Here is a 24313-nt window from a genome sequence, read left to right as displayed (position 1 = left end):
AACCGTTAAACATTCACCCTACGTCATGATTTGGGGGTGCATGACAGCGTACGGTTTGGGACCTCTAAATTTTGTACAGGGTACGATGAATGCCATCCAGTACAAAAAAGTGTTGAAAAACCATCTTATTCCAACAATCGAGGACATTACGCAGTATACCACGGACCCGATTTTTCAGGACGATTCTGCGCCGTGCCATAGAGCCCGCACTGTGAGTACAAATATTTATTTTTTTAATGCATTTTGTGACCACTTGATAAATAATTTATTGTTTTTTTTACAGATCAATGAATTCAAGGATAAAATTGGCTTAAAATCGATGACGTGGCCCGGGAATAGTCCTGATTTAAACCCGATAGAAAATTTATGGGCTATTATGAAGAAAAAAGTCGGAAAAAAAATCAAAAAACATTTAGGAATTAAAAAGAAACTTGGTTCAAGTTTGGGAAGAAGAAATAACTTCAGAAATTTTAGATTCGCTTTACGCTTCGTTAAATAATAGAATTTTACATGTTATAAAAAATAAAGGTGAATTCACTAAGTATTAAATATTTTTAAATGTTATAAATATGTTTTAATGTAAAATACCTAAATTTAAAATAAAGCGATTAGAACCTACTTCTTGTCTAATAATAATAAAATGTCTTTTATTATTTCATCACAAACACTCGACCATAAATGAACCGTTATGGGTCTCTAAGGTTCGGGTAATCTGATACCTGATATATAATGGCAATTTCCAAGTACAATTCATGAGTAGGATCTTTTATTTTAACCTTGAAGTAACGAGTAGTCATCACATATGTCAAACAATACAAAAAAAAAACTAATTATTAATCAAGAATAATTCATCATGTGTCAATTATAGTTTTTTTGAGGACTCGTAATTTTTTTTGTCCTGGGGTGTATATATATATATATATATATATATATATATATAAAATATATATATATATATATATATATATATATATATATATATATATATATATATATATATATATATATATATATATATATATATATATATATATATATATATATATATATATATATATATATATATATATATATATATATATATATATATATATATGTATATAACGTGGTAATATTTTCTTTCGTAAATTAAGTGTAAATAATATGTAAAGTGGGTGTATAATAATAAAATAAACAATGTGTTGCTTTGTAATTAAAGAAACGACGGTAAAAGTTTATTGTTAATTAATCTTTACAATAATTTTCTATCTGTCTGATTCTGACAGTTAACAATATTATATTTTTTTCTATCTGACGTCTTTTGTTTTATTCAGTGCGACGCGATCTGGTGGTAGAACTGTTTTATGTAGGTACTATTTGTAAGTACTTAATAAAATGTATAGGTAGGTACCTATATATATATATATATATATATATATATATATATATATATATATATATATATATATATATATATATATATATATATATATATATATATATATATATATATATATATATATATATATATATATATATATATATATATATATATATATATATATATATATATATATATATATATACATATTTATATATATATATATATATATATATATATATATATATATATATATATATATATATATATATGTATATATATATATATATATATATATATATATATATATATATATATATATATATATATATATATATATATATATATATATATATATATATATATATATATATATATATTTATATATATAAAGTGTGTACTCTCATAATTTAGCTGACCAGATGAAACAAGAGTGCGCCCAACCAGCCCTTCAGGTAGAACACGTTGGTGAAGACAGAGTAGGTGCTGGACATGCACTGGGGCTGACTTAGGTTCAGGTTGAAGGGGCCAGAGCTGACCACCCCGCGCAGGTACCAGCGACTGGCGTTGGCGTAGTCTATCAGCGGAAACACCAGTCCGCCACCACTATCCCCGTGGCAGACTCCAGCCCCTAGAACAAAAATGTCCAATGTTAGATGTCAATTACCTGAGTTTGTCGCACGATCAGGTATGCCAAATACTTGAAAGTGGTCAGGTTAGGAGTTGTATCTATCGGCGGGTATGTATGAGGAGATACATGAACGTGGAAGAAGCGAAGAATGTTTGCAAAAACAGAGTAGTGTGGCGTTCAATTCTCTCTGAATACCGCTGCGGGGAAGCGGCATGATGGTTTGTTAGTTAGTTAGTTTGTTAACAACATTTTGAGTGTGCCCAAATACTTATTCACAAAATCTGGATTATCTCCAATTACAGGAGTTATTTTCATATTATTATATAATAAAATAAATATAAGTGATATAATTATAATATTTACGTACTTGTTATAATACTATATTGTGAAAAGCAAAAAAAAAAATATTCTTAAATAAAATTAAATTAAAAAATAAATTCTAAATATCTCGAAAAAATATTAAATACCTTCGATGAATCCGGCACATATCTTGTCCAGAGTGAGGTATCTCTTGAAGTCGTATCGATTCAATTCCTGGACGCACTCTTCCCAGTCATGGACCGGCATGGAGAGAGTTCTCAACCGGCCTGCCGGATTGCCCCGCTCGGTCACTCCCCAACCGGCTACCTGGGCTCAAAAGGCAACATTCTCAAAAGTAACGTTTAGGAAATAAAAAAACATTTAGGAGTTTTTAAATCAGGTTCAGGTTCAGTGCTGCAGAACAGCGTTTATTATTTAATATTTAATATAATTTTGTACTTAAGTTATACATATATATATATATATATATATATATATATATATATATATATATATATATATATATATATATATATATATATATATATAAATATAAATATATATATATATATATATAAATATATATATAAATATATATATATATATATATATGTATATATATATATATATATATATATATATATATATATATATATATATATATATATATATATATATATATATATATATATATATATATATATATATATATATATATATATAAATATTTTTTTTTTATTTTTTTTTTATTGGACACTGTCTAGCCTCACTAGGTATTTGGAGATACCAGTTCTGAGGTAGGCAGGGTATGCTTATTCTTTTTATAATACAGCTTTATATATTTTTAATGATAATATAAAAGTGGTAAGACTGAAATAATATGAAATAATAATTGTAAAATGAAATCATGCTAAAATCTGGCGTACTAATAACAAAAAATTCGTCCGCCTCCATAGTGTAATGGTCAGTACGCTCGGCTACCGTACTGGAAGTCCCGGGTTCGACTCCCAGTTGGGTCAAATAAATATAAGTGATTTTTTTACTATTATATTTATTTATTCAATATTACCGTGGACTGGTACCGGAAGCGGAGGGCTGATCACCTTTCCTTCATGTGTTAACGATCAAGATAACACTGCGTTTATATGATGCAGTGCCCTATGCACCATTGGGGTGCGGATACGGGTTTGAATGAATAATAAAAAAGTGGTTAAAACAAAGTTGTTCAATTTTATAAAGTTTATACTCAAAAGTATTAAACTATGTCAAATAATACTAGAATAATTACAGAAAAATATTGAAGTGTAAAAATCAAAATAATTCTACTAAAACCTTTGTCCGCCTCCATAGTGTAATGGTCAGCACGCTCGGCTACCGTTCTGGAGGTCCCAGGTTCGATTCCCAAGGGGGGTAAAATAAATATAAGTGATTTTTTTCACTGTCATATTTATTCAATATTACCCTGGACTGGTACCTGAAGCGGAGGGCTGATCACCTTTCCTTCATGTGTAAACGATCAAGATAACACTGCGTTGCGATCAAGATAAGATGACGCAGTGCCCTATGCAACATTGGGGTGCGGATAAGGGTTTTATTATTATTAAAACCTTTCTCTATTCAGCCGATACGTATAATGAAAATGTAAAAACCAACTGGAATAGAATCATTTACATAAATAAAACATCACATAAAATAACCAAAATATTCCCTAGTGTATTTTGTATATTAAATAAAATAAAGATAAATAAAATAAAATAAAGATAACACTGCATTATATATAAATGCAGTGTTATCTTGATAGTTAACACACAAAGGAAAGGTGATCAGCCCTCCACTTCGGGTACCAGTCCAGGGTAATATTGAATAAACATTAGAGTGAAAAAATCACATATTTATTTGACCCCCCCCCCTGGGAATCGAACCCGGGACCTCCAGAACGGTAGCCGATCGTGCTGACCATTGCACTACAGAGGCAGACATGGTCACTTGACTTATCACGGAAAAACTCAATGCGGGCACATTATTGTAATTTGCAACTTTTGTATTTTCTATTTTTGTACTCACGAAAACTCTACCGGCTAAAATACATAATAAAAAAGAGATTACCTTTCCTACGCTGTTTTTCTGCAGATGGAATGTATTAAGATTATTATCCATCAGATCCAAGCAAACAGGGCTGATGGAGTCAGTAAAGGTGAATGGCTTCTTCAAAACCAGCAAAGCTAAGTCACTTTGATGGTGTTGATCATCACCCCCATAGAGTCTGTCAATAAAGATCTTTAAAACCTAAAAACATATTAATTGTTTAGTTCCCGAACGCTATATGGCTATCGTACAGTTCGAGAACGCTCTATAGCTGTTGCGTTTATCACTGGAATTGTATAGTTCGAGAAAACTCCATAGCTGTTGCGTTTATCACTGGAATTGTATAGTTCGAGAAAACTCCATAGCTGTTGCGTTTATCACTGGAATTGTATAGTTCGAGAACGCTCTGTAGCTTTTGCAGTGTCTAAACACTGGAATTGTATAGTTCAAGAATGCTCTATAGCTTTTGCATTAGACACTGGAATCGTACAGTTCGAGAACGCTCTATAGCTGTTGCGTTTATCACTGCAATTGTATAGTTCGAGAACACTCTATAGCTGTTGCGTTTAAAAATGGAATTGTACATATAGTTGGAGAATGCTCTATAGCTGGAATCGTATAGTTTGAGAACGCTCTATAGCTGTTGCGTTTATCACTGGAATTGTATAGTTCGAGAACGTTCTACAGCTGTTGCGTTTAAAAATTGAAATTGTATAGTTCAAGAACGCTCTATGGCTCGCTACCTTTGTAAGCGAGTAAAAGGTGTTTTTTTTAGAGGTTTGGTTTTTAAACTGGTAGCATTGTTTCTACAGACTGTCAATTTAACAGTTGACAGTTGATTTGTAGTCAATACGTTTTGCCATTTTACCATGAACATAGACTGAAAGACAATTATGCGCGTCGTAGGTTCAGTGAATGGGCCGAAAACAATATTCAGCTTGATCCTCTTTTTCAATGCTAAATTTTGTTCACCGATGAGGCACATTTTTGGTTAAATGGCTATGTCAATAAGCAGAATTGCCGAATTCGGAGTGGAGAAAACACGGAAGCCTTGTCCAGACGCCCTTACATCCATTAAAAGTCACTTTTTGGTGTGGTTTATAGGCAGATGGAATCATTAGCACATATATTTTCAAAGACGATTCCACCTAGAATGTTACAGTCAATGAAAAGCGCTACGGAACCATGATTACTGACTTCTTTGTACCTCAGTTGAATGGCATTGCTGTGACAGAGCTGTGGTTTCAACAATATGGTGCAACACGCCACACAGCGGGTGCCACCATCAATTTATTGCAGAAAATTTGAATACCTCCAAAAAAACACGATATATGCATTTTGTTTATTATAAATACATCACAACATATTACAATCTTTTAGGTCAATTTGAACATAAAAATAAATTTTTAAATTACCTCAGATTTCTGTGCCTTTGCCTCGGTGGAGTACCATGACCTATAAAACTTTCCAGCGGCTACGCGATAGTTAGTTTCATTTATTATAATATTCTTTGCAGGGTCGTAAAAACAATGTGCGGCTGAAATAAAATTTGATTCGGTGATTAGAAATAATAATATATGTATAAATATATGTCTTTGCACTATTCCATGTCTGTCTACTGTGCTGGTCGGGGTTGTGCGCGTCTGTGTACCGGCCAACGTCGGGTCGGAATCGAATCTAGCTGACTAACTGAACTAAATACTAACCCCTTCCACTGGCCTACACCGGGGCACTTCTAGACAATTTGGTGACGGATTTACAAACTTGTATTTATTTAGATTGGCAGTGACCGGAAATTACAGTAAAATCGGGATACAATTTTATGTTATTTCATATTTTCAATAAATTACGCTACTTAGTTAAAAAAAATTGCGTTGCAAGAGCAGATCTGTCAGGAAGCCTAGATGCTTCTGTATCAGATCTGGGCATGCGGTGGGACAGCTTTCAATAGAAATATTTACAACATTTTGAGTGTGTCCAAATACTTGTTCACAAAATCTGGATTATCTCCAATTACAGGGGTTATTTTCATATTATTTTTATACATCTCATCAAAGATGAAGAACACACTCAAAATGTTGTAAATAAATTATCTGGTCAAATTATAAGCTTAATAATAAAAATGAAAATGGTATTTTCTGGCGTTTCTCATGTGTGTGATTATAATCCAGGATTCGGATCTCACATACTAATATAAGAGTTTCTACTTAGTAAAAAGCTTCTTTACATCTCACCAATAGATGTCTCTAGTGAAGTTCTAGTGATTCATGAACAAGGTTTCTAAATTGGTTCATATATATAGAACTTCCAAGAATTTGAGTAGTGTGGTTGTCAATAATGGGTAGAATTGGTGAATGTTACACGTGTGTAAAGCGATCACTTAAACCAGCCTATGACGGTCGTAAGCCCCGTAAATGCCCAGACTTCCATATTCTTCATCTTTGATGAGATGTCAAAAAATAATAGAAATATTGTTGACACTCTAGTTGACCTTTCCGGTAGTATGGACATAAATGAACGTCGAAGTCCGTCGGTCAGTTAGTATGATGTAAATTAAATAGCAATGATATCTGTGGACATTTCTATGTAAATTTATCATAATTTAAAAATATTCAGAAGAAGTTTGTGACATTATTTAATAATTGGAAGATATTGCTTTTTAGCAGTAAGCCAAATGTGCTTATTTCTTTTCTGTACCGTAGAACGGGGCTACTTGACTATGGTCCACCCTCCTTCATGTTTGTATAACACAAATGGTAATGTAGTGGTAATAATAGAGGGGACGATGGAGGGAATAAATGCCAGAGGACGCCCACGCCGCCAATACCCAAGCGACTTATACAAAGACATGGGCTGCTCCACGTATGAGGAGCTGAAAAGGACTTCCGAAAATAGGCAAGAATGGCGAAAGAGATGTCATCTGTTGCTACAGACCAATCCGCAGGATTGAGACCAGAGAGAGAGAGAGAAACCAACATCGTGACAAAAATCTATTGTGTGTTGTGCGGAGAAATGGAATGTGTTCTCTCCTGAGAAGATCAAATATATTCTTCTTCTTCTTCATTTTGATGGCTTTTCACCCATCTTGGGTGTTATAGCCAGTGTAGAGTTATTTTTTATTTACCCTTTTTACATTTGATTTTCAAATGTTAGTATTCCTGTTGAAGACCCTCGACGGAGTCATCAATTATAACAGCATCATCTGCGTACTCTAGGTCGCAGAGTTTCCGGGAGGGGGAGATGGATATACCTCGGTCAGATGGTAATGACTTTCCAAGAATGAAATCCATGAGGATGATGAAGAGAAACGGCGCAAGGACGCAGCCTTGTCTGACTCCGGTAGAGACCCCAAACCAATCCGTGACAACATAGTCAACTCTCATACGGCATTCACTATTGAGGTGAAGGGACTTAATTAGCTCCACCAATTTCGCAGGCACCCCATAAGCTTCCAGTACTTTCCAGTACTCTTTTACAAGGCATCAGGTTCGCGCCGCCCTGGACGACCACTGCTGACAACTTCGGGACGCGGATCTGACTTGGGAGGATGCAAGGGAGCTGGCAGCCGACAGAAAAGCCTGGAGACAGTTTGTGGACTCCATATGCTCCACCTAGGGAGCGGATATGGTTTATTAGTATTCCTGTTAGTGGGGTTAGTTTTATTAGTAATGTTAGTTTGTTAAGTGAGTTATTTTAGTGAGGTATCATACACCTTTACAAATTTATACAATTGATTTTAAGATATTTACAAATTGTTTTATATACAAGTGTGTTAGGGGAGGTTAATAAGGTTAGGATGTAAGTGGGAAATGGAACGTTTATGCCGGAGAAGTCTGAAAGGAAGCTCGGGTAGCCGTCATTCAACGGGCACCCAAAGAACATGCGATCTAGATTCAATTCAATTCAATTCAATTTCAATTCAATTCAATTCAATTTAGTCAATAAAAAAATAATATATACATAACAAACAATATTCAAGGCGTATATATTAAAAGTAAAAGTAAGCAAGAAGACTTAAAGGTGTAGAAGAATCCCGCTTCGGAAAACTCCTTCGGACACATGGAACAGATCAATATCCAATGTGATATTGTTCAACATAGCGGTAGCTCTTCCTACAGGCATAACCATCGGCAGGTTGGTCCTGTGTATAGGAATGTGAAACAATCTATGCCGACGCTGTCTTAGGTAACTATCGGGAACATACAGACCAATGTCCTGGATAATTTCAGGATTATCGATCATACCGCGCAACAATGGATAAAAATGCGTAATTAAATACACATTCCTTCTAGTATCTAAACTATTGTAGCCAAGCATACCCTGGAGAAACTGGGTTGGGTAGATCCGAGGATAATAGCCGTACTCTCCCATGTAGAGATACCTCAAAAACTTCTTTTGGACTTTCTCTACCATAAGAGAGTACTTAAGCTCGTGTATCCCCCAGATCATGGAGCCACTCTCGAGTCTACTTCGCACCAAGGAGTTATAAAGAGTTCTCAGCACGCGGGTATTTTGGAAAACAAATCCTAGCATTTTCAATGCATTACCACTGACTACCTCTATGTGATCGTGAAATGTTAGATCCTCCTCTTCAAGACGACATTCACACAAGGCAGTATCCCGGAGCAAATATATTGTGAAACCTCACTTACACTTACCGGAAATGACAATATGAGAATATATAATGCTCCCTCCACAGATTTGCTCCATGGTGTTATTGATTTTCTGATAAATCCCGACATGCCACGGGAAAGTGTTCACCTTTTCAATGGACCCGTTGACAATGTATCGAAGAGCAAAAGACTTCTCGAAGCCACAAACTGAAACAGGAAAAAACTCCTCCCAGCTAAACGGCACACAAATCATCTATAGAACCGCAAGACCAATAGAGCAGAAACTAATCAAACTTTCAACATTTCGCGTGTGTCCGAATCCTTGTTCACAAATCTGGGATAATCCATAAGGATCCACTTTTTTTACAGTTTGACATCTCAACATAGATGAAGATGTTAAAATAAGATTTAAAAATGCAAAAGTAGGTGCCTTGTGGCGAAACCCAGATTTGTGAATAAAGATTTGGACACACTTAAACTGTTGTGAATATTGTTACTGGTCAAATTATAAACATAATTTATATTTTTTTATGAAAATCATGTTTTCAGGCGTCTTTGAAACGTTTACATGGACCTCTGCTACTTGAAACATACTCAAATCAACCATAGATACTGCCGTGAACTCACACATGATGCGACATACATTATTTATACACCGGACTTCCTTGTTCCTTTACACCACTCGCATTCATTACCTGGTTTGCACCTGGTTCTCGACACGCTCCAATGACCGTCATCGCACTCTTGCGCGACCAGCACTGCCTCTGGGACGTGTCCCCTCTTGCACACCGGATGGACCACGGAGCCATGAGCCATGTATGTTTGACACCGGATTTTCTTCTTCCTCGAAGGTGGAAAGCATTCGAAATTGGTCGTATAAGACCGATGTAACTGGCATCGCTCTGAAAAGACAGAATGTCACAAACATGTGTCAGTTTTAGAACACCTCTTCACACTCCATGATGCTAGATTTATGTTTTCTGTACCCTCCAGAGCTGACGAGGCAACTGACATTAGCGGAAAAGCACATATCGCTCACTCCTTTCGAGAACGTCATAAATCAAAGATCTTGATTTTTCAGGAGAGCGTTTTTAAAGTTTAAAAATATAATACAATGTATTAAAAATAAATATCAAGCCACTTAATGAACTTTTTACTGTGCAACAGATACAGATCTATGTTTATATAAAAATATTTGTTTTTACATTTTATTAATTATATGTATTGTGGCTCTTTAGGCATAGCCAGTGTTGAGCCGAAACACTTATATGTTATGTAATACAACATTTTGAGTGTGTTCACCAATAGATGTCTCTAGTGAAGTTCTAGTGATTCAAGTACAAGACTTCTAAATTGGTTCATATATTTAGAACTTCCAAGAATTTGAGTAGTGTGGTTGTCAATAATGGGTAGAATTGGTGAATGTTACACGTGTGTAAAGGGATCACTTTAACCAGCCTATGACTGTCGTCAGCCCCGTAAATGCCCAGACTACCATATTCTTCTTCATCTTTCAATAAAAAATAATATTTCATATCGTTCTTTACATTCTCAGATATCAATATTAAAAAAAACTTAAATAAAACTTACTTTTGCAAGTTGGCAAGGAGCTCCACGTGTCGTTGGCGTCGCAGTAGGAGAGACCCGATGCCAGAAGGTCATATTTGGTCTGGCAGGAGAACTTCAGTAGGGTACTGGCAGGAACTACTCGTCCCGGGATGGGCGTCCCGCTGTTCCCCACAATCGCGTACCCTCCGTTAGCCGGGAATTCGGGAAGACGACAGCTACAACAAACAAGATTAACGCATTTCCATAAAGTATTTTTTCAGTTAATCTATTTTGGATCCCCGACTGGGTTTAATTTTAAATATATCGGGCAGCTGGTTAATTTGAGTTACAGTGGAACCTCTCAAAACAAGCACCTCTCTTAATGAGTAATTCGCATTATGAGCAAAAAAAACTGAAAAGGTTGCCCCCTTAACGAGCGATATTTCGCATAACGAGTTACAGAGGCAAGTCCCTTTTTCGCGACATTCACTTGTGAACCGGGATATCCGCGCCGGTACTCGAGGTGGATAACAACGATATTGAGAAAGATCGTGTAAGAGCACAGTCAAAAAGTAGACCAGTAGAGCTTATGGAGTTGCATCTTGTTAATAGAAGAAGAGGAAGTAGCAATAATCTTCTAGGACAGTGAGAGAAATGCCGAAAGCATGGGAAACTGTTGCATGGTACATTACGAAGCATCATCCTGGTAAAGAGGTGAGTATTCATGCTATAAATGTATTCAATGATAATGCTATGATACATTTTTGTCAAATTTTTATGTTGGGTGTAATAAAAATATAAACATTCCCTGCATACACCCCTGCCTTGCTCCTCGGGCGGGTGCTTGGGGTCATACATTCAAGTGGTTGGCTATTGCGCCGTAACACTAGGATAAATTAATTAAGATGTGAATGATTTACACATATCGCTCACTCCTTTGAAGAACGTAATTAATTGAAAATCGTCAATTTTCAGCTGTGCATATTTTCAGAATGCCCAGAAAATGTATTATTGTATATCCCAGCAAAAGCGGCATATTTTTAACATAATATTTACCCGCTACAGGGCGGAAAGTGTTGTTTTTGCATTTTGAAGAAAAGGTATTGTTTAATTATTTTTTTTAAATATACTACCTAAATATTTTTCAAATGGAGAAAAAACCTTCAGGTTTTACCTAAAGAGATCTGTTGCACAGCAAAAAGTTCAATAAGTGGCTTGATATTTATTTTAAATACATTTTATTATATTCTTAAACTTAAAAACTCTCCTTTCAAAAATCTCCTGAAAAATCAAGTTTTTTGATATATGAATTTGTTGAAAGGAGTGAGCGATATATTAACAGTGCACCATCTTACCTTACATTCATGGCTAATGGAGAGGTCCCAGCATCTGAAAAATATTCATTTACTCATATTTATTACAAGCAATATCTTCCAAACAACAGACTATACATACTAGTCAAGGTTTGTGCCTCATACTGTCGTTTGTAAGTGGGCGGATAGTGCTTGCTAAATTGCACTTGTGTTAAAAATTTATTTTTATTTTGAATGTGTACAATCTTATTATTACATTTTATAGACATCTAATGTATGATATCTGTGAAAACAGTCACCGATGCAAAGGCCGGGCTTTCGCGTCCTATGTCGAATGACATTTGACATAGGACTCACCGGAATAAAGTCGATGTCGAATGACATTCGACATAGGACTCACCGGAATAAAGTCGATGTCGAATGACATTTGACATAGGACTCACCGGAATAAAGTCGATGTCGAATGACATTTGACATAGGACTCACCGGAATAAAGTCGATGTCGAATGACATTTGACATAGGACTCACCGGAATAAAGTCGATGTCGAATGATATTTGAAATAGGACTCACCGGAATAAAGTCGATGTCGAATGACATTTGACATAGGACTCACCGGAATAAAGTCGACGTCGAATGACATTCGACATAGGACGGGAAAGGGTTAACATATTATGGTTAATGCGAAATGTGAGCCTACTTAACTGAGCACAGGCAATCAAAATTTGTAGCAATTGTGTTATTTTCACAAAACTAGACTTTTTTCTGCAGCACACCAACTAATCACCACAGTACACCTGTGTGCCGCGGCACACACTTTGTGGAACAATGATCTAGTGTGGCCAACCAGGAACAATGCATACCTGGAGAGCAGACTGGTGCACTACTGTTCCACGTCCCGTCCACACAGGTCAGCGTTTTCAGGGCGAGCGGGGAAGAATAGCCGTCTCGGCAGTGAGGGTTCATCTTGGAGCCGTGCGGCATGTGATCGCTGCAGACTGTTTGGGTCCCCGAAGGCAAATAACACTCCAAGTCCACTGTTGGGGAATCCACCTTGGAACATCGCCCTGAAACGTCAAAAACACAAGAAGAATCCGTGTAATCTCTAACGTGTAAAGGCAACTAGCCGTAACTCAAGATGCGGCTATTTGGCGTAACACGGCTCAAAGCATTCTTATAACTGGCCTCTATCATATACAATCACAGATTTTGCTCTATCTCTTTCCATTACCTAGATATTCATTATCCAAATAGCCGCAAAATTGTATTAATTTTATTAATTGATTCGGCAGTCACTTTGTGGTAAAATCAATCCACTTTTTATTTGAGTTTTACTTATTAAATACCAACATTTCTTAAAATCTACTGTGACACGTGTTTCGATGCATTCCGCTTCATTTTCAAACACCGTATGGAAGCTAATTCTAAATTTTACGGTGTTTAAAAATGATGCGGAATGCATCGAAACACGTGTCACAGTAGATTTCAAGAAATAACAGTAACTTAGTAAAACTTGTATTAATTTGATATATATGTGTTGGCAAAAAGCATCACTTTATTTTAACTTTAAACCCTGTATCTCAAAACTACCGTTTTTAACTTGCGGCTATTTGCCTTGGCACATTAGATCTCAATACAGATGTAGAGAAGTATGGGAGTCAGGATGTTTACAGGGCTTAGCCAGTAACCCGCTTACGACGTTGTTTTAGATGGGATTGCATTTATTATTTACCTTGCTTATTATGTGCAAGGTTTATAGATCACTAAGTGGATTTTTGTTTCTTCTAACTGAATACAGATATTTTATTTAAATCTGTGTTGCGTACAGGAGGAATAATCTAGTGTGGGCCAATCAGAAACTTGTCAGCATTTGCTCATTACTGGGAGGAAACCACGTTGCACTCCTCAGGAGAAGGCGGACTGCTGACTGTCATCAGCTGACCTTCCGTTCCACTAGAAGAGGGGTCTGCATTTTGTGTCCCAGCTTGGTTGATGGCATCAATGCACTTCGCTATTTTTATCATGTATGATACCAAAACCAAAACACGCTTATGACTACACTGCGAAGGCTTACTTACTCTGGCAAACCGGCTTGGTGGACCATTGTCCGCTTTGCAGGCAGGTGGAGGTTTTGACGGAGATGTCGTACGGAGCCTCGCAGGTGAAATAGAAAGTCGTAGACTCGTCTACTTTGGTGACAGGAATCGCGATCGAGGAAGGTATTTCGAAGGACCCATGGGCTGGCGCCGTTGGCAGGTCGCACTGAGAAGGTGAAGAAGCAAGTCCAAACATCTTCTTGAGTGCCACCAAGGACGCATTTAAAGCGGCTTTGTCCGCATTCAATCTAGACAGATCTGAACCAAGGCCGGAGCTCACCGTTCTGTCAATGCGGAACAACTCGGAATTAGGAAACTGATGTCAAAATACAAACTGACTAGTTGTGGGATGTTGACGAATCCAAAATTATGCTCTTGCAAAGAAATGTATAATATCATATATATAACAATCTCAATTATCATTATTTTATCCCAGCTTGACAAAGAGGTGGGTGCAATGCTTTTTAAAAATTCATTTAATGTAGTTACAAATAATGTTACAATTTATTTCATTTGCTAGACATTTCTACTTTTAACATATCTTAATACAAGTTACGCTGTTCCTCTCTCATAAAGAGACAAAGCTCTTGTGCTTGTAGAGGCACTTCCTTTCATTCCAAATCAGGAAAGAATACAGCGAGATAAGCACTATCCATCAAATCAAGGGTCAAACGATATCTCTCTCTCTGGTCTCAATCCTGCGGATTTTTCTTTTTTTCAAACCCTTTTCCGCACCCCGATGATGCATAGGGCACTGCATCATATAATGCAGTGTTTTCTTGATCGTTAACACATGAAGGAAAAGTGATCAGCCCTCCGCTTCAGGTACCAGTCCAGGGTAATATGGAATAAATGATAGATTGAAAAAATCACTTATATTTATTTGGCCCCCCGGGGAATCGAACCCAGGACCTCCAGAATAGTAGCCGAGTGTGCTGACCATTACACTACGGAAGCGGAGGTGGACCTGCGGATTGGTCTGCAGCAACAGATGACATCTCTTTCGACATTCTTGCTTATTTTCCGAAGTCCTCTTCAGCTCCTCGTACGTGGAGCAGCCCATGTCTCGGTATAAGTCGCTTAGGTATTCGCGGCGTGGGCGTCCTCTGGCGTTTATTCCTTCGAATAATATATATATAAATATATTAAAAACGATATATGTGGCGTATACATATGAAAATAGGAGCAGAGGAAAATTGGCATGATGGATATAACACTGTGTCGATACGACATAGTACCCTATGCATAACGTGACCATTTATTTTTGTCCCCAAAACGGGACATCTACCAATTTTTACGTAAAAGTATGTATATTCAAGAAAACATGTATTTTTTCATAGTTTTTATGTATTAATAAAAGGAAAAAGAATGTTGATAAAGAAAATAAGAGGAATAAATAGTATAAATATGAGAAAATTATGTTGTTCAGGCTATCTGAAAACGGGACGGTCCCGTTCAAAACGGGACGTAAGGTCACTTTACACATGACTCACCAGCCACCTGCTGTAGCCATATGCACCGAAATCAAGCTAGGATTTGTTCAGCAAAGTTATATGAGACGGCTATACTACAAACTATCGTCGATTTTTTGCACTTTTGAAAAAAAATTGTTACCGTGTGTTGCTTTTTTTTTTGAAAACGGGACATTTCGACGTCCCGAAACTATATTTGGGGACAGCGGGACAGGCTATCTAAAAACGGGACGGTCCCGTTCAAAACGGGACGTATGGTCACTTTACCTATGCACCATTGGGTGCGGATAAGGGTGAGAGAAAGAAGTAATTACCCTTGGTCGAGATCTATAAACACAACTTTGGGTGTAGAATTTTCAGTGTGATTCGTTCCATCTGAAAAGAAATGAGAGAAATGCAAGTAAAATAACATTTAGGATTTTTACGGAGCGTGTGGAAGTTTTTGGCGAGAGAATTTTAATGTTTTTGAATTAAAATAAACCCTGATGAAGACAAGGTTCTTGTCGAAACCGGTAGGTAAAATTGTATTAATAAAAAAGTGTTTAGTTTTTAGTTTCTGCTTAATAAAAAAGCTTCTTTACATCTCACCAACAGATGTCTCTAGTGAAGTTCTAGTGATTCATGAACAAGGTTTCTAAATTGGTTCATATATATAGAACTTCCAAGAATTTGAGTAGTGTGGTTGTCAATAATGGGTAGAATTGGTGAATGTTACACGTGTGTAAAGTGATCACTTAAACCAGCCTATGACGGTCGTAAGCCCCGTAAATGCCCAGACTTCAATATTCTTCTTCATCTTTGATGAGATGTCAAAAAATAAATAAAAAAGTGGTTAAAACTGAGTTATTTAATTTTATAAAGTTTATAAAATGTACCACAAAGTATCTGCGGTAAACATTCAAGAAAAGGAATGCAAGTATTTAAAAACAAAAATAGTAAATCTGTTGCTCAAATATGACTGACGAAATTGTGAATATAAAAGACGGATATTACAGGGCTCGGGTATCGGTAATAATAACTCGTAATAAAGATGCAATCGGTTTATTCAACAGATCGCTATGACAGTCCAAGGAAAAGTGTGTGCAGTCTCCTTTGTGCCATTTCACAAGGATCGAGTCTTATAACATAAACATTCACCGCGTACACCCCTGCCCTGCCCCTAGCGGGCGCACAGGGATATAGTTCAAGTTGTTAGAATCATTGCACCATATCAAAAATATAAATAAATATATGTATATATATATATATATATATATATATATATATATATATATATATATATATATATATATATATATATATATATATATATATATATATATATATATATATATATATATATATATATATATATATATATATATATATATATATATATATATATATATATATATATATATATATATATATATATATATATATATATATATATATATATATATATATATATATATATATATATATATATATATATATATATATATGTATATATAAATATATATAAAGTAAATATAGGTAAAGCAGATCGCGCAAATCTACCACCAGATGTCGCCATGCGTCGCACTGAATGAACAAAAGACTTCAGATGGCAAAATATATTATATTGGGTGATCTGTCATATTGTATGTAATTTATAAAATATTAATTAAGAATGAACTTTTACTGTCGTTTCTTTAATTACAAAGCAACACATTGTTTATTTTATTATTATACACCCACTATTTTACAAATATGAATATTACCCACTACTCAAATTCTCAAATATATATATATATATATATATATATATATATATATATATATATATATATATAAATAAAGATATATAATCCTGGATTATAACCACATACATGAGAAACGCAAGAAAATATCCTTTTCATTTTTTTATTTTAGCTTAGGAGTTATTTATCATATTATTTATAATTTGATAATAACTCCTACAATTGGAGATAATCCAGATTTGTGAACAAGTATTCGGACACATTCAAAGTGTTGATAAAAGCATGTTTTATTTTAGTAAGTATTTAGGAGTTGTTTTCCATATTTTTTTTCATAAGCCCCATAAATCCGAGAAGGTGAAGCTCCTACCACTTTGGCAGTGAGCTGTAATACAGAGGGAAGTCATAATAGACCTAATATGTTCGCAGTGACATAAGGGATGCAAGATCCCTTGACCCCAAAAAAAAGCCCCATAAATGCCCAGACTTGTATATTCATCTTCATCTATGGGAGGAAGCCAGGAAAAAGAAGATGTAAAAGAAGTTGTGATGCCTCACCCCACTGGCAGGCTGGCACGGGCCTGTCCCACTGGCCGTCGCGACACACCAAGTCCTGCAGAGATCCCAGCGGGTAGTGGGCCTTCTTGCAGGACACGCGAACCACGCTCCCGTGAGCCACTTCCGGGTCGCACGGGATCCACTCTCCGGCTCGCGAGGAGCACGCCAAGTCCACGGACGGAAAGGACTTCACGGGACACATCCCTGCAAGAACAACAAGCAGTCAGTCCAAGTGGACCTGCAAGTTAACAAGGCTGCAGTCATCTCAGGATGCCTGAAAAATTATACACGGAAAAATCCTGTGCTGAAGATCGGCAGCGAAATTAACCCTTTCCGGTCCATAAAAAAAATTAAAAAATTCTACTAGGTCCACAATAGATTAACAGCATTACAAGGTAAACCAATACATCCAAGTTTTTTTATAAATAAAACTACACTTGTGTTAAAAAATTATTTTTATTTTGAATGTATGCAATCTTGTCTCTTAATATTATATTTTTACACTAAATACGAGTGAGAAAAAAATATGTTTGCTTGTATTTTAACACTAAACTGAGGAAGAAAAAATGTCGAATGACATTCGACATAGGACCGGAAAGGGTTAAGATTTACAAAACTTGTGCCCGACCCATCATGACATATGGGATCGAAAGTAGAGCGGACACCGTTGGCACAAAAAACGCACTTAGAGTGTCAGAAATGAAGACTCCAAGAAGCATGTCTGGCAAGAGTCTACGAGGCAGAATAAGAAACGCCAGGATAAGGGAGATATGCGAGATGGAAGATGTCGTTGGGCGGGGAAGGCAACGAAGGAGACAATGGTATGCGCATGTGAGGAGAATGGAACTACCCAGACTCCCCCACATCGCACTGTACGGCCAACCCCAAGGTGTACGATTTCCTGGCAGACCACCAAAGAGACAGCTGGGAATCGACCTCGCTGGAGGCTAGTCCCTCTTAAAATCAGGCCACAAAGCCAACACCGAGAAGAAGAAGAAGAGGTAGATTTGTGTATCAAATGTTAAATCAAACACTGATTTTTTAAGTCTATTAACCTTTTAAACTCGTTAGGCTCCGCCACGGCGACACAATAAATATTAATTGCACTCGTTAGACGCCGCAGCGGCGCCATAAACAATAATAATAAACCATATCCGCTCCCTAGGTGGAGCATATGGAGTCCACAAACTGTCTCCAGGCTTTTCTGCCGGCTGCCAGCTCCCTTGCATCCTCCCAAGTCAGATCCGCGTCCCGAAGTTCTGACGAGAACTGCCGACGAATTGTCAGCAGTGGTCGTCTTGGGCGGCGCGAACCTGATGCCTTGTAAAAGAGGCAAGCTTGATTAAGGCTCTCAGGAGGCATGCGGAGTACATGGCCGAGCCAACTGAATCGCCTTTTCTTGAATAAACAATAGGTACCTATTTTATTATTTACAACTCCCTGGGGGACACTAACAGGCACTTTATTGTTAACATCCAGTTGTGTACGGTACCTGCTACTGAGTGTTTGTATATTTTGCAGGTTTTAAGTTTTACACTAATAAATACGCAATTTATTTGAGTATTTTTTATGCGTCATATAAATGCATCAAGAAGAAAGTAGTGAAGATGATTTTAGTTTTGATTGTGATAGTGACAGTACTGGCCATATTTCAATACAATGTGATAGTAGTTATAGTGAAAGTGAATTTATCAGACGTAGTAGAAAAAAATTGCGTGTTTTGGACACAAGCAGCAGTTCTGGTGCATCCGATGTAGATACACAAGAGAAAGATGTACTAGACGAGGATTGGGTGGATATGGCCGAAGAAGACGACTTGTTGGAGACAATAGAGTTTGATATTGGCTCACACAACCAAGTCCACAGATTCTTGAATCTAAAACTGAACCTGTCCAATTTTTTAAATTATTTTTTACTGATGAACTAGCCAATGAAATTGTTAAGGAAAAGAATGCATATGCTAGGACAAAATTAGATGTCACGGAATTATCCTCACGTTCCATCTGGCAGAATAGGAAAAGGTGGAAGTGTCATAACAAAAGGCAAACGAAATATTGTATTAGAATATACACAATCAATGGGTGGAGTTGATAGGGCTGATCAATTTGCTTCTTCATATTGTTTTCTTAGAAAATCTCTAAAATGGTGGCGCAAACTTTTTTTTAGGGCTTGGAAATATGTTCCGTAAATTCGTACATCTTATACAAGTCGATAAAAACGAAGAAAAATGAAAAACCACTAAACCTTTGGTCGATCAACTAGTGGGTGAATATAAAGAGCCTCGAAGTAGGCCATCTACTTCAGCTGCTTCAGAGACCAGGCTCAACGGAAAACTACATATTTTAAGAAACGGTCCTAAGCGGGACTGTGTGGTCTGCTCTAAAAGGGCAGTAAAAAGTGGGAGACGGGAGACGGGAGACGGGAGAGCAGCAACTATTGCGACACATGTCCTGGAAACCCGAGGATGCTTTTGGGCGATTGTTTCGAAAAATATCATACTTTGAGAAATTACAAAAACTAAAATTTGCCTTTTTTTACATAATTTATAATTTTCTGTTAGAAATACACATTTGAAAAAAATAATACAAAATTTTATTTCCAACCTTTCCAAAATATATATATTTTTTTAATTTTCTACAAATACCTAAGTTTTTTTCTCATATTTTTGCTTAAAAAATCTCGAGTTGTGTGAAACCGATTTAGGGGAGAACCACCATGAAGAGAACGGCCTATGAAGAGAACAGTTGCATTTCCAAGGAAAGTAATAAACCTAGCGACACCCCGCACCCCATCACGTGATCACAGTGGTGTGATAACATCACGCGTTAAATTGGCGGGAATTTGATTGATTTTGCTTTGGACAGTGGAAGAAAGAGGTTTTCGGACGTGGTAAAAAAATAAACTCTGCTAACTGCTTCATCTGCTGACTTTTTAAAAGTAAGCGTGGAGTCAAAAGGGTTTTTACCCGTAGTTTAACTTAATTATATAGTTTTTATGAGGTAAGGTTATATTGAATACTTTTAAATCCATCTCGATAATTTCAATGTTTTTTCTAAAATAAGTCATAATTCCATGAAGAGACACGCCGCAGTCCCATGAAGAGAACGTTCTCTTCATAGGCTTAGTCTTCTCTTCTTCGGTTTTTATGAGTGTTTTGTTTATGAAATGATATATCTATCACATATAATGTACCCAATCATACATTGCCGAAAATAAATCGTTAGACGGACGACGAATTAAAAAATGCAATAGATGCTGTCGTCGTACAAAAGAAAAGCATTCGCAGTGTAGCTAAGGTGACAGGTATAGCAACAACATTATTGTGGAAAGTTATTAAACGATCAAAGCAGGCTCAAGAAGCCGGGAAAATTTTGAATATAAACGCAATATAGGTAATCGTAAAAATTTTAATTTATAATTATAAGCTTAATAATAAAAATGAAAATGGTATTTTCTGGCGTTTCTCATGTGTGTGATTATAATCCGGGATTCGGATCTCACATACTAATATAAGAGTTTCTGCTTAATAAAAAGCTTCTTTACATCTCACCAATAGATGTCTCTAGTGAAGTTTTAGTGATTCATGAACAAGGTTTCTAAATTGGTTCATATGTATAGAACTTCCAAGAATTTGAGTAGTGTGGTTGTCAATAATGGGTAGAATTGGTGAATGTTACACGTGTGTAAAGTGATCACTTAAACTAGCCTATGACGGTCGTAAGCCCCGTAAATGCCCAGACTTCCATATTCTTCTTCATCTTTGATGAGATGTCAAAAAATAATAACATGTTTTTATTAATTTTCATTTATAAATTTTACTGATATGTAGTCGTATTTTCATTAAGTTGTATTTTATTTCCAGAACGTGTCAAATTAAGTAAAGATAAACAAATATAATTCCACATTATGATTAACTAGTGTGCTTGTTCTCTTCATGGGAACCAGTGTTCTCTTCATAGTACACTATCCTTTGAAGTGAACGTTTTCCATTTTTTGTAAAATTGTCCGTAACATAGAATCTAAAAGAAGAATTCAAAATTCACTTTAGGAATTATAGAAGGAATGAATACTCTACAAAACTTCATACTTTGTTTTTGAAACAGTGTATTGATTTTGTATTTACAGCAATTTAATAAAAAATGCTCTCTTCATGGTGGTTGTCCCCTACATATTTTTTACGAGTTCAAAGGGTTAAGTTGTATTTTTTTCTTTAAAAAAACTTGAGCACTTGATATTTAAGTCATGTGTTGGAGTCAAATAACACTAACCTATTAAAATATTATCAACGTTTGCCTTAAGCTATAAAAACATTACTGGCCTCACCATACCGTGTCAATGGATTCTTCCTCTCCCAGAAAATGAATATAAGTATACGTACCAGTGGCGGTACTTCCCTAGAAGCCCAAAAGCCCGGCTTGCCTAACAACTCCAAATAAAAATGACTAAATCTAGACCAAATGATTAAAAATACATAATTAATGTATGACTATTTTTAAATTATCGCGCGTTTACATGATTATTAAACACTATGCATGCCATTATATTGTGATGGTACTTATTGGTGATGGTTAATATCTGAAGAAGATATTTTATTATAGTGAACATTTTCTTTATTTCAAGGTGATGGCTATACCTTACAAAAGTTACATGTTAGCATATTTTTACAATGATTACAATACATTGTTTATATTTATAATACTTTCTGGGTGCTTACTATACTGGGAATGATATGAGGTGAAGAAATTATAGGTACATCATGTATTCACGAATGTGAAAAATAATGGGCTTGCCTTGCTGGTAAACCCTAGGCACGCCACTGATACGTACCTACATGCCCCACTAACTATTGTTGTCTCCCGTAAATTATTACTGCACATGTTAAAACTATTACCTCAGTAATAGCATAGCTAAATAAGGACCATCAGTCCACTCAATCTTCACATTCCTTTGAAAATGCCATAACTAGGCGAAAAAATTGTCACATTGATTTTCATGTGTTTTTTCAACAATAAAATACATTTAATAAATAAAATATAATTTTATATTTTATATTTTAGTTATTATACAGACCTGAATGATGGAAGTTTAACTTCTGAAACATGTAGTCTATAATAAAACTCAAGTGGTAAAAAACGAAGAGTTTTCTTTAATCATTGTAATAAAATACAACTTAGTAGACTGGAAAAATCAGTGTTTAATTTAACATTTAATACATCAATTAAAATGGAGTTCTAAAAATTAAATACCAAATCTATAAAAAAAAACAAACGGTATTTTACAAGTATTAAAAGCTGTCCCACCGCATTCCCAGATCTGATACAGAAGCATCTAGACTTTCTAAAAGACCTTATCTTGCAAAAACAGAGTGAAGAGGTGAAGAATGTTTGCAAAGACAGAGTTGTGTGGCGTTCTATTGTCTCTGCCTACCCCTGCGAAGAAGCGGTGTGATGGTTAGTGTTAATTGATATAACCAAACCGCCCCAACCCCGCCTCAAGAAGAAGAGTCATATAATTTAGGGTACATTAATAACTGCTGATTATCTTTCATTATGATGCAGTGCTCTATGCACCATCGGGTGCTCATGAGGGGGTTTTAATAACTACAAATGTTTACAACATTTTGAGTGTGTCCAAATACTTGTTCACAAAATCTGGATTATCTCCAATTACAGGAGTTATTTTCTTTTTTTTTTTTTTTTAAATAAAAAAAAAAATTAAAAAAATAAAAATAATATGAAAATAACTCCTGTAATTGGAGATAATCCAGATTTTGTGAACAAGTATTTGGATACACTCAAAATGTTGTAAATAAATTATCTGGTCAAATTATAAGCTTAATAATAAAAATGAAAATGGTATTTTCTGGCGTTTCTCATGTGTGTGATTATAATCCAGGATTCGGATCTCACATACTAATATAAGAGTTTCTGCTTAGTAAAAAGCTTCTTTACATCTCACCAATAGATGTCTCTAGTGAAGTTCTAGTGATTCATGAACAAGGTTTCTAAATTGGTTCATATATATAGAACTTCCAAGAATTTAAGTAGTGTGGTTGTCAATAATGGGTAGAATTGGTGAATGTTACACGTGTGTAAAGTGATCACTTAAACCAGCCTATGACGGTCGTAAGCCCCGTAAATGCCCAGACTTCCATATTCTTCTTCATCTTTGATGAGATGTCAAAAAATAATATAACTACAAATGTACTTGATAGGACTTACTTGACTTCCCTACAAGATGGACCCCAAGAATTTTACGATGGCGACCTTGGGAGAACAAAAGAGGTGTAGGAAGACCCCAAAAGGGATGGTCCGACGACATAGTCGCTGTGGGGGATAGCTGGCTGCAAGCAGCAACCGACCGGAGGAAATGGAAAGAAGGGGAAGAGGTCTATATATAGCAGTGGAGATCAGAGGGCTCATGAAGAAGAAAAATAAGTACTTACTTCTTATGCAGACCGGAGAACTGTCCCAAGTTCCATTCGGTTGACAGAATGCGACTGCAAACGGCCACACGACAAAAGGCTCATTGCAATAGTAGTTCAGGAAAGTGGACACAAGAACCAAATCTCCCGGTATAGCCGCGGTGTAGTTAGAATAATATATTTTGTATGCTCCGTT

General features: G+C 35.8%; 1 protein-coding gene across 1 annotated transcript; it reads right to left on the bottom strand.

Moving 5' to 3' along the window:
- Nucleotides 1-1753: 1753 nt before the first annotated feature.
- On the bottom strand, nucleotides 1754-24298 carry LOC148309210 (modular serine protease-like). Its single transcript, XM_088260469.1, has 13 exons — nucleotides 24139-24298; nucleotides 17694-17897; nucleotides 15732-15792; nucleotides 13928-14229; nucleotides 12713-12916; nucleotides 11893-11926; nucleotides 10580-10773; nucleotides 9685-9891; nucleotides 9035-9196; nucleotides 5792-5913; nucleotides 4398-4577; nucleotides 2459-2618; nucleotides 1754-1991 (listed from the first exon to the last, which is right to left on the bottom strand). The coding sequence occupies exons 2-13, from the start codon at nucleotides 17893-17895 to the stop codon at nucleotides 1771-1773; spliced, it is 2049 nt and encodes a 682-aa protein (XP_088116595.1). The 5' UTR covers nucleotides 17896-17897; nucleotides 24139-24298; the 3' UTR covers nucleotides 1754-1770.
- Between the last annotated feature and the right edge of the window lie 15 nt (nucleotides 24299-24313).

This window comes from Brachycentrus maculatus, unplaced genomic scaffold, assembly GCF_059751285.1.
Source record: "Brachycentrus maculatus isolate JH-2025_06_01 unplaced genomic scaffold, ASM5975128v1 h1tg000136l, whole genome shotgun sequence".
In the NCBI taxonomy this organism is placed as follows: domain Eukaryota; kingdom Metazoa; phylum Arthropoda; class Insecta; order Trichoptera; family Brachycentridae; genus Brachycentrus; species Brachycentrus maculatus.
The sequence above is the reverse complement of the archived record's forward strand: the minus strand, read 5'-3'. Positions and strand labels throughout refer to the sequence as shown.

Coding starts and splice junctions, on each gene's coding strand:
- LOC148309210 (XM_088260469.1), bottom strand. CDS start 17,895: ATGTGTCCCGTGAAGTCCTTTCCGTCCGTGGACTTGGCGTGCTCCTCG. Junction 10,774..11,892: donor CCATTAGCCATGAATGTAAG/GTAAGATGGTGC, acceptor TGTTTGTTGTAG/CTGTCGTCTTCCCGAATTCC. Junction 9,197..9,684: donor GAGAACCAGGTGCAAACCAG/GTAATGAATGCG, acceptor TTCCTGTTTCAG/TTTGTGGCTTCGAGAAGTCT.